The sequence below is a fragment of the Ornithorhynchus anatinus genome, chromosome X1 (assembly GCF_004115215.2).
Source record: "Ornithorhynchus anatinus isolate Pmale09 chromosome X1, mOrnAna1.pri.v4, whole genome shotgun sequence".
In the NCBI taxonomy this organism is placed as follows: Eukaryota; Metazoa; Chordata; class Mammalia; order Monotremata; family Ornithorhynchidae; genus Ornithorhynchus; species Ornithorhynchus anatinus.
The window spans coordinates 117,850,002-117,863,086 of NC_041749.1; the positions used below are offsets into that span (position 1 = coordinate 117,850,002).

The 13,085-nt window shown below is 51.4% G+C and overlaps 1 protein-coding gene across 1 annotated transcript in view; it reads right to left on the minus strand.

Annotated features, from left to right (window-relative positions):
- Positions 1-7,059, minus strand: part of LOC103170860 (integrin alpha-M-like) — a 9,207-nt gene extending 2,148 nt beyond the window's left edge. Inside the window, exons 1-12 of the mRNA XM_039910295.1 lie at positions 6,904-7,059; positions 5,909-6,026; positions 5,511-5,617; positions 3,806-4,006; positions 3,765-3,773; positions 3,601-3,681; positions 2,687-2,814; positions 1,839-1,987; positions 1,513-1,666; positions 639-786; positions 443-519; positions 7-136 (exon numbers count right to left, since the gene is read on the minus strand). Coding sequence (XP_039766229.1) covers positions 7-136; positions 443-519; positions 639-786; positions 1,513-1,666; positions 1,839-1,987; positions 2,687-2,814; positions 3,601-3,681; positions 3,765-3,773; positions 3,806-4,006; positions 5,511-5,617; positions 5,909-6,026; positions 6,904-6,952 — 1,351 coding nt within the window. The 5' untranslated portion in view covers positions 6,953-7,059. The remainder of the gene's footprint in view (positions 1-6; positions 137-442; positions 520-638; positions 787-1,512; positions 1,667-1,838; positions 1,988-2,686; positions 2,815-3,600; positions 3,682-3,764; positions 3,774-3,805; positions 4,007-5,510; positions 5,618-5,908; positions 6,027-6,903) is intronic.
- Positions 7,060-13,085: the final 6,026 nt, after the last annotated feature.

Consider the following 13,085-nt stretch of genomic DNA (forward strand, 5'->3'; position numbering starts at 1 on the left):
CCTCACCCAGGTAGGCATCGCGGGTTCCATTTTGAGCCACAGAAATGTTGTAGAAGGTCCAAGATGCGTTGGTGTCAAGGAGCTCCAGGCCTCCAGCCCAATCATAAGCCCCAGGAGCCCCCAGTACCACGGAATCCTGGGAGCCAGAGGCCTCTGTTAGGTCTCCCTTTGGAGTCCCCCACAGGTGGAGACCCCCACCTGTGGCTTGCCACCCCCTCTTATTCCCTGGAATGAGGGCCAGGGTGGGGCCAGGGAGGGCTGCTTCTTCAGATCAGAGACCTCTGGGATCGAACCCTGCTTCCACTCTACTCCTCCTCCACAAGACGGGCTGTGAAAGAGGAGGAGGAGGAGGAAGAGTGGGCAGGTCTCTGGGTCCAAGCAGCTGCTGGAGGGTTCTGGGAGTTAGGGCGCCAGCTTGGGGCTCTCCCTGCCTCTCACTTACAGCGGTGAGGAGGCTGCTGATGCCGGCCTGAGACAGCTCCTTCTGCAGGCTGCTTGCATTGGTCGTCTGCTCGCTCCCTGATGTGGAGGGGAGGAGGACAGGGGTGGAACAGAGAAGAGACTCAGGCAGAGCCGCCCTACCTTGGCTCCTCAACTCAGCTCCCCTCCCACTGTGGCCCTCAAAGCAGCCCTTGCACCTTCAATGCTGAAGATTCTCTCCTGTAGCTGTTTCTGGATGGAGGCCAGAGCACCGAAGTCCCCCACCTGGAAAACCTTGCCCTCCCCTGGTGAGGCAATGACCTTCAGCTCCTCCTGGGCAATGGGGTTATTGAAGGCTTGGCCCACCTGGCGAGGAGGGGAAGAGAGGGTTGAGGGGACAGGAAGAATGACGGGGACATGGCAGGGAGTTGGAGAGGGCAGGTGGGAACGTGGATCTGGGTGAACGAAAACTGCACCTGGATTCTTTGAGCTGCCCGGATCCATTCGGATCGCCTGGATGGATCAGTCGATCGATCGATCGATCAGTCAATCCATGGTATTTACTGAATGCTTACTGTATGCAGAACACAGTGCTGAGTGCTTGGGAGAGTTTGATACAACAGAGTTGGTAGGAATTATAATCATTTGGGTCTCTTGAGAGTTATCAGCTGTGATTCTAATTCTAGGTCTGGCTCTGCCAGTGGCCTGCCAGGTGACCCTGGGCAAGTCACTTTACCTCTCTTGACCTCAGTTTTCTCATTTGTAAATTGGGAAAAACAATTCTTGCCTTTTCCTACCTCACAGGATTGTTGTGAACATAAAGTGAGATCACCGATGTTCAAGGTATTGTTACCACAATTACTGCTGAATCCTCATCCTGCCATCCCACTATCCTCGGCTATTCCTTTCGTTTGCAGTGATCCAGTGGCCTATCTGAGTGGGGCCAGGTTTGACTGGACCTCTGGAGCCTCCACTGACCCCACCCCCGCCTACCCCTGCAGAACTCTATAGAGCTGAAGACTGGGAGGGGACAGGGCAGGGACAAGGCCAGGATGGGGTGGGACCCAGCAGACTGGAGTTTCCCCTCCATACTCCAATGGCCAACCGGAGCAGTCCAGCCTCATCAGCAGCCTTGTTGGCATCCTCAAAGGTAACTTTCAGGTCATTGGACTGTCCGTCTGTCAGGATGATGAGCAGCTTCTTGGTGTGGGGCCGGGCCCCCCGCTCAGGGGTGAATATGTTCTTGCTAGAGAGCAGAAGGGAAGAGGTGAGAGTGGTTGTGCCCTGGACAGCCCTATCTTCTGACCCTTACCTCCTCCTCCTTCCCCACTCCCCCTCCCCGCCCTCCGACTGCCTCTCAGTTACCTCTACATGCCCTTTTCTCCCATGCCTGGGAGCAGGATGGTTGACAGACTTACGTGGCAAAGAGAATGGCCGAAGGGGTGTGGGTTTGGCCCCCAATATGGGGGAAGTTGTAGAGATCATTGTCGATGTTGCCCTTTGTCTGCTGGTATCTTTTGAAGTCAAATACCACATCGTTGGTAGTGGCAAATTGGACCACAGAGAACTAAGAGCCAAGGAGGGAGATAAGATAAGGGAGAGAAACCATGTGGGGAGGAGGACTGTGGGGGAGGACAGCTTGAGCCATTGAAAAGAGCATGGGACTGGGAGTCAGGAGATCCAGGTTCTAGTCCCGGCTCGGCCTGCTGTGGGACCTTGGACAAGTCACTTAATTGCTCTGGGCCTCAGTTTCCTCATCTCTGAAATGGGGGGAATCATATCCATCCCTCCCCTACTTACATGGATGCTGTGAGGATGTTGGGAGATGAGTGGCTAATGGAAAGAGCATGGGCCTGGGAGTCAAAGGACCTGGGCTCTAATCCCAACTCCTCTGCCATGTGACCTTGGGCAAGTCACTTAACAACTCTGTGCTCCAGCTTCCTCATCTGTAAAGTGGGGATTCAACATCTGTTCTCCCTCCTACTTAGACTGGGAGTCCCTTGTGGGACAGGGACTGTGTCCAATCTGATCATCTTGTATTTAACCCCAGCACTTAATGTTTAACAAATACTAGTGGGGTAAAGGGCCCAGAGAAGTTAGGTGACTTGCTCAAGGTCACACAGCAAATGAGTGGTGAAGCTGGGGTTAGAAGCCGGGCATCCTGATATCCAGGTCTGGGCACTTTCCATTAGGCCACACTACTTCCATCCCAGTTCATGCTGAGAATGAGCGTTTCTGGGCACCGAGGGGCAGAGGGTGGCCATACCTGGATGTTGGCACCCTGGACAGCCTTGATGAGGCTGCTGATGAAGGTCTTGGCACGCCGGAAGTCCTCTGTATTGATACTGCTGGAGTCATCACACAGGATCACAGCATCTACCCCTGACACGCATTCTGTTGGGTTTGGAGGGGTTGGTAGGGAGGGACACTGTGAGGAGACACTAAGCATGCAAGTGGGGGAGAAGAAATTGGGGTGTCTGAGAGGGAGACACCTCCGACTGCAAAATCAGAGGAAACACTGGAGCCCCAAGAGAACTGCTACCCGTTGGCCTGTGACGAGCAGGTGTGGAATAGGAAAGAGGTCACTTCTAGGTGGACAAGGAAGTTAAGCCAGACAAATGCCTGGTGCTCTCTTGTCTCACTACCTTGACCTCAACCCTCTAGAGGCACTAGGCTGGGTGGCCTTGTATCCGGTGTTCGGGACCGTGGGATAGGGAGGGTCAGCAAAGGAGTGTCGGGTCTTCTTGAGTGCTATCGGTGGCTACTCTAAGTCCAGGGGGGTCTGAACTGGGAAGAGCTTGGGTTGGGGGGAAATGGCCTGCAAGGGGTCAATCCCAGCTAGTTATGGCTCTCTCCTGGTTCTGAAGCCTCTGGGACACTGGTTTTAGTCTGGCACCTCCCTGGAGTTCAAGCAAGTCTGTTCTTGGAGGACTCAGGATGACTCTGGGAGCGAAGTCTCCCAGGACATCCATCTCTGGCAACCGGCTGGAGCCAACCTCCTTTGGACAGGAGAGGAATGGGGCAGGGGGGTGGGTGGGCAGACCACCCCTCCCAGTCCCAGGAATGGGTCCAATATCCCTAGGCTGGGGGTAACTAGGCCAAGATCCAAGGCTGGAAAGTAGGAGCCCAGGACTGACTCCTCCCCCCTCCACTCTCATTTGGCTTGGAGAGGACCCTTACCTGGCTGGGGGGGCGCAGCTCCTTGGGGGCCTCGGTGGGGCTCTGGAAGACATAGCAGACCCCGCTGAGGAAGGGGTTTCTCTCACACCAGTGCATTAAGGTGGGACCACAGGCCTGGGGGTGGGGAAGCATGAAAATCAGTAGGGGAACCCGAGAGCCATAACCCCTCCCCACTGCCCTCCCCACTGTGACTCAGGCTACTCACAATGATCTTGCTCCCTGCAGTCCCCTTGGATCGGAGAGAGAGGCCCAGAGAGATGTTCTCTGTGTCTGGGGGACAAGAAGGGAGGGAAGGAGGTAGGAAGGAGCGGGAGGGGAAGAGCAGGGACAGAGAATGGAGCAGGGAGTTCAGGGTGGGGGCCAAAAGAGCAGAAGGGGGGAAAGGAGAAGGGGCAGAGGAACAGAGCTTAGAGAAAGGAGGGAAGGAAAGAGACATATGATGGAAAAGATGGGGATGGGGGCGGGGCGGGAGAGAGAAAAGAACTTTCCTTTAGCAGGATGGCTTGATTAACAGAGCTCCTCCTGTAACCCTTATGATGCTATTCCCCAGTGGAGGACAGAAGGTCCTCCGGTCCCTCAGGAGGCAAGACTCGTTCCTAAATGATCATAATCAGAGCTGGGGTTGAGGTCCCTGAGACTGGGAGCCCCATATGAGGTTGGGACTGCGTCCGATCTGATTGTACTGCATCTACTCCAGTGCTTTCCTCTGTGCTTGGTGCATAGTAAGCTCTTAAAAAATACCACAATTGACTAGGGTAGGCTTGAGGACTGGGGCAGAGTCAGAACTGTGGTTAAGATCAGGGAAGAATTTGGGGTCAGGGTAAGAGCCGGGGTCAGGTTTAAGGTTAGTATCAGGCGTAAAGTTAGGTCAGAGTTATGCTCAGTGTCAGAGTTGAGCTTGGGGACAGTGTTAGAGGCAGGGTTAGTGTTCATTTAGTTCAGGGCTGAGGCTGGGGGCAACGTGAGAGGCAGCGATAAGGTTAAATTAAGCCAGGGTTATGCTTGGGCTTGGAGTTGAGCTTGGGGACAATGCTATGCCCAGGGTATGGGTTAAGGTTAAGACTAGGGGCAAGGTCGGTCAGTCAGTCAGTCAATTGTATGTACTGAGCGCTTACTGTGTGCAAAGCATTGTATTAAGGGCTTGGGAAAGTACAATATAACAATATAAAAGTCACATCCCCTGCCCCCAACAAGCTTGCAATGTAGAGGGGGAGACAGATGTTAATATAAATAAATAAATAAATTACAGATAGGTACGTAAGCGCTGCGGAGCTGGGAAGGGGAATAAACAAAGGGAGCAAGTCAGGGAGATGCAGAAGGGAATTGAAGAAAAGGCAAAGAGGGTCTAGTCAGGGAAGTTCTCTTGGAGGAGATGTGCCTTCAATAAGGCTTTGAAGGGAGGAGAGTAATTGTCTGTCGTATCTGAGGAGGGAGGGCGTTCCATGCCAGGGGCAGGAAGTGGACGAGAGGTCACTGGTGAGACAGATGAGACTGTGGCACAGTGAGAAGGTTAGCACTGGAGGAAGGCAAGTGCGTGGGCTGGGTTGTAGTAGAACAGTAGCGAGGTGAGATAGGAGGGGGCAAAATGATTCAGTGCTTTAAAGCCAGTGGTGAGGAGTTTCTGTTTGATGTAGAGGAGGACGGGCAACCACTGGAGGTTCTTGAGGAGCGGGAAAACATGGCCTGAACGTTTTTGTAGAAAAATGGTAACCTTTTCACCTTTCGTAGAAAAAGGTGAGGCAGGGCCATGTTTAGGGAACAGTCAAGGTCAGGATGCTGCTGAGCTTCCCTGCTGACCCATGGCAGCATTCCCATGATCCCTAGATGCCCAGCAAACTCACCCCTAACCCCCAGTCTTTGATCCCCCATTTCCCAGCCTAACCAGTTCCTTTTCCCACCCCTCAACTCACTGGGCACGGGCACAGGTTGACAGTGACTTCCAGGCTGTTTACAAAGATACAGGGCTCCAGTTCCATTCCCTGCACGATCTGTAGCACGGGGGGCACTCACCATCAACCTGAGGAGCAAACAGGGAGGGGAGGGTCCCAGTTGCGGGGAGGGAGTGAGGAGTCCAGGGTTGGGTTGGGGAAAGGGTCAGGAGCCCTTAGATTTCACGTGGCTGGGGGTGTGGAGGGGGAGCCATATGAGGCCATTGGTAGGTCCAGGGGAATGAAGAAAAACCCTGTGAATCCCCTGGGAGCTTCAAGAGGAAGTGAATCAAGTGTGATGAGGGAGGAAGTGGAGAGGCCCAGGAAAGCCAGAATGGGATGGACCTTGGAGAGGAGCCACGCAGGCAGGGGCAACTTACCAAGGCTGGTTTTGGGATCGGCCAATCACCACTTGGTAGCCAAATTCCTCCTTGGGGTCCCCAGGGTAGATGGCTGGGGTCTCGGTGTCCATGTTGAAGGCCCGAGTGAACAGGGGACCTGTGGTTGGGAGGAGTGGGTGGGGGGGTGTTTACGCCCCTTTACCCTTTAGTCCTAACTCGGGAAGGGGGAGACCCTCATCCTCCTGCCAAATTCTGCCCCACACCAATCCCTGGCTCCATCCCTATTGCCCTCTCCCCTGGCACCTGCCCCTCCTCTACCCACATTAAGTTTATCTCTCTTTCACACTCTCAGCAGGGTGGGTTAAAAGAAACCAATGGAAACTTGAGAAGCAGCATGGCCTGGGAGTCAAAGGACATGGGTTCTAATCCTGGCCGTGCCACTTGTCTGCTATGTGACCTTGGGCAAGTCATTTCACTTCTTCTGTGCCTCAGTTCCCTCATCTGTAAAATGGAGACTAAGACTGTGAGTTCCACGTGGGGCATGGTCTGTATCCAACCTAATGAGCTTGTCTCTACCCCAGGGCTTAGTACAGTGCTAGCAGATACAGTAAGCGCTTAACAAAATACCATTAAAAAAAAAGAAACTTGGTCATCTAAGGTAATCTAAGGTCAAATCATCAAACATCCACTCACTTCGTGCTCAGTGGTGGGAAGTGCAGGCTCCCCTACTGATGGGACACCCCAATTTTCAGCCCAATTCCCAGTCTTTTCTGTTTGTGGGAGTCTTCAACCAGGGGAAGTCCCTTCCGTTCGATGGTGCAAATGCCCCAGCGGGGCTGTGGCTCTTTCGACAATGGATTCTACATATCCTAGTACTACGTAGGTTTGTGACCTTTCAACTGCAACTGAATTAAATTGGGAGAATTCTCACACACTCCTCCCAGCATAGCGCACCCCCAGCCCCCAGTGCCCAACTGCCCACCGCCTCTACCCTCCTCTACCAGCCTCTGACTCTCCCTCCCCTCTCTCCGAACCTTGCAAGAGTGTCAGCAGCCGAAGAAGCATCGTGGTCACAGTGCTCATGCTTGGTACTGCCTGGGCTTTCTCTTTCTGCGATGGCTTTTTCTTCCTCTTTCTCCTGTCTCCCCTCTAGTAGCCCTCCTCCCTCTGATCACTCCCCTTCTTCCTCCCTCCCCACGCTGTCTCTCTTCACTCTTCCCCGGACTCTCCTCCTCTCCACCACCGGACTTCTTCTGCTCCTCTCCCCCCACTGACTCTTCTCTCCACCCTTCCTACACCCACTTTTTGCAAAGGCTTTCAGTGACTTGTCCCTTGGTGTTTAACGATGGATGAGGTCAGAAGGCAGGTAGCTCCCTCTGTCGGACTGTTTCTGAAAGCAAAAAAAAAGTCAAACCTGATAATAACCAGAGTGCGCAACGTGGACGGAAATGTGGTTCTCACACTGGCCTTGAATGGGGCTGGACCAGAGCAGGGCTTGGAGGGAGACCAGCTTGAGGCTGGGGGAAGCAGGATGGCCAAGGGGAAAGAACACGGCCCTGGGAGTCAGGAGACCTGGATTCTAATACTGACTCCACCACTTGCCTGCTGTGTGACCTTGGGCAAGTCACTTCACTTCTCTGGGCCTCGGTTTCCTTTGTGGCGAAAACAGCGATGAACTATCTGTTCTTCCTCAGAGAGGGACGGGGACTATGTCCAACCTGATTATCCTGTATCTACCCCAATGCTTAATACAGTGCTTAGCATATAGTAAGCGCATAACAAATACCACTATAATGATGATTATTATTAAGACATGGTGGGGGCACCCAGAAGAAAAACGTCTACAGAGCACAGGCCCCTCCTGTGTAGGGATGGGTGAGGGTGCTGGGAAATTGCCATAGGGAACCCCACTTCTGGAGCAGTTAGCAACTTAGAAATCCCCACTTCCTCTGTAGAAATAAAACCAGCCTGTTTCCCCATTGTGGTTTGGAGTAGGGGAGGGGAGCTGGTGGAAGGGAGCTGGGGAGAGGGGAGGAGTTGTCTTTGAACAGAGGCAAGAGACTTCCCCTCTTGTGGTAGGAGGATTCAGCACTGGACCAGGGGACCAAAGGAGAAAACAGATTCTCCATCCCTGAAGAACTTGAGCAAAAGAACTAGATGTCTGTCCGACCTGGATGGTTTATGGTTTATGTGTTGGCTTGGAGACCAAGGACTGGACAAGATGACCTCCTGGGATCCTATTAGTCTGGGTAAAAATGAGGTGCTCTAAGTGCGGCCTAGGTGGCCCTGAGAGGGTCAACACCAGCCAGGAGCTTGGCCTGGAAGAGGGATAGAAGATTGTTTTTTTGAAGAACACTTTCAGGCCAGGGAATAGGCTCTATTTCACAACTCAATGAACCCATCCTGCTACCCCCACCCCCTCCCCCGGCTACCCCGGCCCCGGATCAGAGCCCAGTGTGCCCACATGGAAGAGTCTGTAATTTCTCTTGATGCACCTGTCTCCAGTGCCGCCTCCCCCTACCTCCCACACGCACACACATGCTTATATTTAAAGATTATGAGCCTCTCAAGGGACAGGGTCTGTGTCTAATTCCCATCTGTGTGCTTTTCCCAGAGCTGAATACAGTGCTCTGCACACAGTAAGTACTTCATAACTACTACTATTACCACCACCACTATGGACCACTCCCTTATCCTTAAAATGTTTTCTGATGACTGATTTTGCAGCTACAGTACTCACCCGATTTTCCTGCTACTTCTCAGTTTCCTGGCTCCTTTTCTACTTCTCAGACCCTTACTGAGGGTGCCCCTCAAGGTTCTGTTCTGGGTTTCCTACTCTTCTTTCTCTCTAAACTCACTTATCCATTCTCCTGGCTTTAATGATCATCTCTATGTCTATGCCTCTTAAATCTACCTCTCCAGCCCTGACCCCTCTCCTTATCTGCAGTCTTGCACTCCTCCTGCCTTCAGGACATCTCTACTTGGGTGTGCCTCCGACACCTCAAACTTAACACATTCCAAACTAACTCTTTATCTTCCCATCAACCCTCTCCTCCCCATGATTTTCCCATCACTGTAGACAACACCACCGTTCTCCCTGTTTCACAAGCCCTTAACCGTGGCATTTTCCTTGACTCATCTCTCTCCTACAACTTACTCATTCAATCTTTCATGAAGTTCTGTCGGTTCTACCTCCACAGCATCTCCAGAATCCACCCTTCCCTGTCCATGCAAACTGCTACCACACTGATCCAAACTCTTATATCCCGCCTTGACTATTGCATCACCTTTCTCATTGACTTTCCTGCCTCCTGTCTCTCTTCACAACAGTCCTTCACTGTGCTGCCTGGATCATTTTTCTGAAAAATTGTTCGGTCCATATCTCCCCACTCCTCAAAAACCTGCAGTGGTTGTCCATCCACCTTTGCCTCACTGATTTCCTACTCCAACCTACTCACTGTACCTCGATCTTGTCTTTCTCGCTGTCGACCACTTGCCCACGTCCTCCCTCTGGCCTGGAACTCCCTCCCCCTTCGTATCTGACAGACTATCTTCAAAGTCTTCCTAAAATCACATTTCTTTCAAGAGCCTTCTTTAAGCCCTCATCTCCCCTCCCCACCCTCCCCTTTGCATCACCTTTGCATTTGGCTGTGTATCCCTTAGGCACTTTGATACTTCATCACAACCCCATAGCCCATGTCCTTGTCTTTATACTCTACCATTTCCCTAATCTGGAATTTCTTTTAATGTCTGTCTCCTGCTGTAGACTGTAAACTCCTTGTGAATAGAGATTATGTCCATCAACTCCATTGTATTGTACTTTCCCAAGCACTCAATAAAAGCCATTGATTGAAAGTGATATGGAATAATGAAAAAGCTCTAAAAGGTCCAGGTTTCATGAGTGGTGGGAGGGATCAGAATTAGAGGCAGTGGACCTACCCAACTAAGGTTTATGTTTTTACAATAAGAAGTTGTCTGGCCATGAGGGCCACCACCTTCAGGAGAGATTCGGCGAGGATGAGAAGGCAGAAAGAAAGCCCTTTTCCAGCAAGATGTCAAGAGATCGAGACTGAATTGCAAAGGAGAAGTGAGAAGCACTCTGGGTGGGAATGTCCATCTCTTCCTCTGGTTGCCTACCCAAGTATGGAATCCCCTGGAGTGAGGAAATTCTCCCTCAGGCCTAAAAGTTAAAGGTTACCCACAGACTGCAGGAAGTTGCATGAATGTCATTCGCCCAATCTGACTCTCTCTTGTTGCAACCTCACCCTGTTTCTTCTGCCAAGCTCAGAAGTATTGAACAACAATCACCAAAGATTTTGTTTTATGATATGGCTCAGGTTATGGGGAAATTGATTGGAGAAAAGTTTAATGAAGGAGGTGGGTTTCAGGAGGGTTTTGAATAAGGGGAAAGACTGTTTGATGTGGGCGAGGTTGGATTCCAAATTGGATGGGGATGGGGGAACTGTATGAGTGAGGGGATGGAGGTGGGAGAATCGAGAAAGAGGTACAGCTAGGTAGGCTTGGGAGGGGCAAAGTAGTGAGTTGAGGAATAGTGAGTAGTGAAGAGACAAGACAGGTAAAGTTGGGTCAGATGGTAGAGAGCCTTGAAGCCAATTGTGAGTTTTTGTTAGACTTGGAGAGGCAACAGAAGTCAGGGGAGTGTTTCCAGGAGAGGAGAGGTGGGGGTTGAATTTGCTTTCAGTGAGATGACCAGTGCAGCAGCAGAATGAAATATAGACTGGATGGGGGAGAGGCTGGGAGAGCAGCAAGGAGACCTACTATAATAGTGTAGATGAGGCAAGAAGAGAGTTAATTCCAAGATGCTGGCAATTTGGGTGGAGGGGAAGGGAGATGTGCGGGAAAAAGGAGTCGTATCTGCCAGCAGATGGGATGTGAGAGTTGAACGAATGCCAAGAGTTGAAGAGGACACCAAAGTTGTGGGTTTCTGGGCCACACTGGATGATGTTGGTGTTGGCTAAGTTGGGAAAGTTACGGGGAGGAGCGGGCTTAGGGGGAAGGATGAGGAGTTGTGTTCTAAACCAACAACTACCCATAAGACTTATGTACATACCTAACATACCCAATGACTTAGGCACTAACTCAGCTTTGCATCCCCTTTTCCTTCTTCTCCTGCCTTTAATGATAATTTTGGTAGCTATTTCCTTTGCTAAACTGTAAGCTCCTTGAGGAGAGGGATTGGATTTAGTTACTCTATTGTATTCTCCCAAGTGCTTATTATTATGGTACACACAATAAATACGATTGAATTGTTTTGCAGGAGTGGTGAGGGTTTCCACTGAAACATCCATGCTCTCTGGCCCGGTCCCCCCTGCACCCAGGAGCATGTGTTGTCTGATAGCCGCTAAGGAGAACAGGTGCAGCCTGAGATCACAGAAGAGAACAGCTCTAAGACCCCTCACAGTGGCAGCAGACACCACCGTGCCCTCTGCCCTTTAGTAAGCCCAGTATGATACTTAGAGTGGTTTAGCAAGGGTTGGGGAGTCACTTCCTCTTACTAAAAGCAGGGGAAAAGCCAAAAAAAGAAACAAAAAACAAAACCACTCACCCACCATACCTATCATCTTTCCTAAGCTGAAGCAGCTAAGCTGATGTGGAGTTCAATGAAAACAGAATCACTGGGTGTAGGGGGGGCGGGGGGTGGCAGGGTGGTGCACAGGAGCCACCCTGGCCTGTAACTAGCATCGGGGAACCAGCAGGTGACCCCCGTGAGGTGGTTGGAATGTAATATTTTTTTCATAGTATTTGTTGAGTACTTACTATGTGCCAAGCACTGTACTAAGCACTGGGATAGATACAAGCTAATCAGTTTGGACACAGCCCATGTTCCACATAGGGCTCACGGTCTTAATCCCAATTTTACAGATGAGGTAACTGAGGTACAGAGGAATTAAGTAATTTACCCAAGGTCATACAACAGGCAAGTTGCAGAGTTGGAATTAGAACCCAGGTCCTGCTGACTCTCAGGCCCGTGCTCTGCTAGGCCACACTGCTTCTAAATTAAATTAAATTAAAAGGGACCCAGCTGGAGAAGACTTTCTGCACGGATGCTCACATAGCTGAAAAGTTGCCAATTGTCCTACTTCTTCCTATGTGGCTCTCTACTCTCCAGCTTCTGGGCCCTCACTCTCACTCCCCCAGCCTAGAACATCCCCCCGCCAACCAATTGTTAAGAACACAGCTCTTTCCATCTTCAGAGCCCGCCTAAAAACCCCATCTCCTGAGGGAAGCCTTCTCGGATTAACCCCTATACCCCATAAGAGGAGACATGTCAGTCCAACATCCATCTTGAACACTCCTGTACTTTCCATCTATCCTCAGCCCTTATGGACATATGCATTTTTAAATTTTTGGTATGTTTTTATTTGTATGATTATTTGTACATTCAATGATCAGTTCAGCTGCTTGATCCAGACATATTTGCACTATATCCGATGGTATTCTCATGTTTCCTCCTGCTCCTACTATCTGGTGGATGGACGGACGGATGGACGAACAGACATACAGATGGGCGGATGGGGGGATGGGGTGCAGGGTAATGGAGTGTGGCCTAGGAGAGGCCACAGCATGGAGGTCCCCAGCACTTCATTGACTCAGAACGGGGAGCAGGCAAGCTGAAGCCAAGGCTCAATTTCTCAGAACAGTGCGGGATCTTGTAGCCAGCACAGAAGAAGAAGAAGACACCAGTAGGGTGTGTGACAGGAAAACATGTCCAGCCTATCGCACAGGATGGGATCGGCAGCATCAGGCCCAGCCTCTGGCTCAAGATGGAGACAGATGGCTCTGGGACAGGGAAGAGGAGACCCAAAGTCTCGAGTCTTTTACACAATGTCTGGGCCAGAAGGATGCTGACATGGGGTTGTCAAGGCAGTGGAGAAGAGGAGCACCAAGAGAAAAGGATTCTGCTATGGGGAGCTGCAGTCAGCACCCCTGCCAAACCGGAACAGTCTTCCCTTGGTGAGCGCAGCACAGGAAAGCCTTAAGATATGCTGGCATTCACAGAAATAAAGGCTGGATTTCTGCTTCGGCCCAAAGTGACAACCAGGACACCCAACAGGTGTGGTGTAGGTAGCCATGGAGGCTACCCACCAGGGAAAAGAGATACGGATGTAGTGTCAGGTGGCCTGGAGGCCAGGGGGGGCAGGTAGGCATCAACCAGCCACAAGCCAGTCCCGAGGAGCTGTAGTTCCTACCTGCT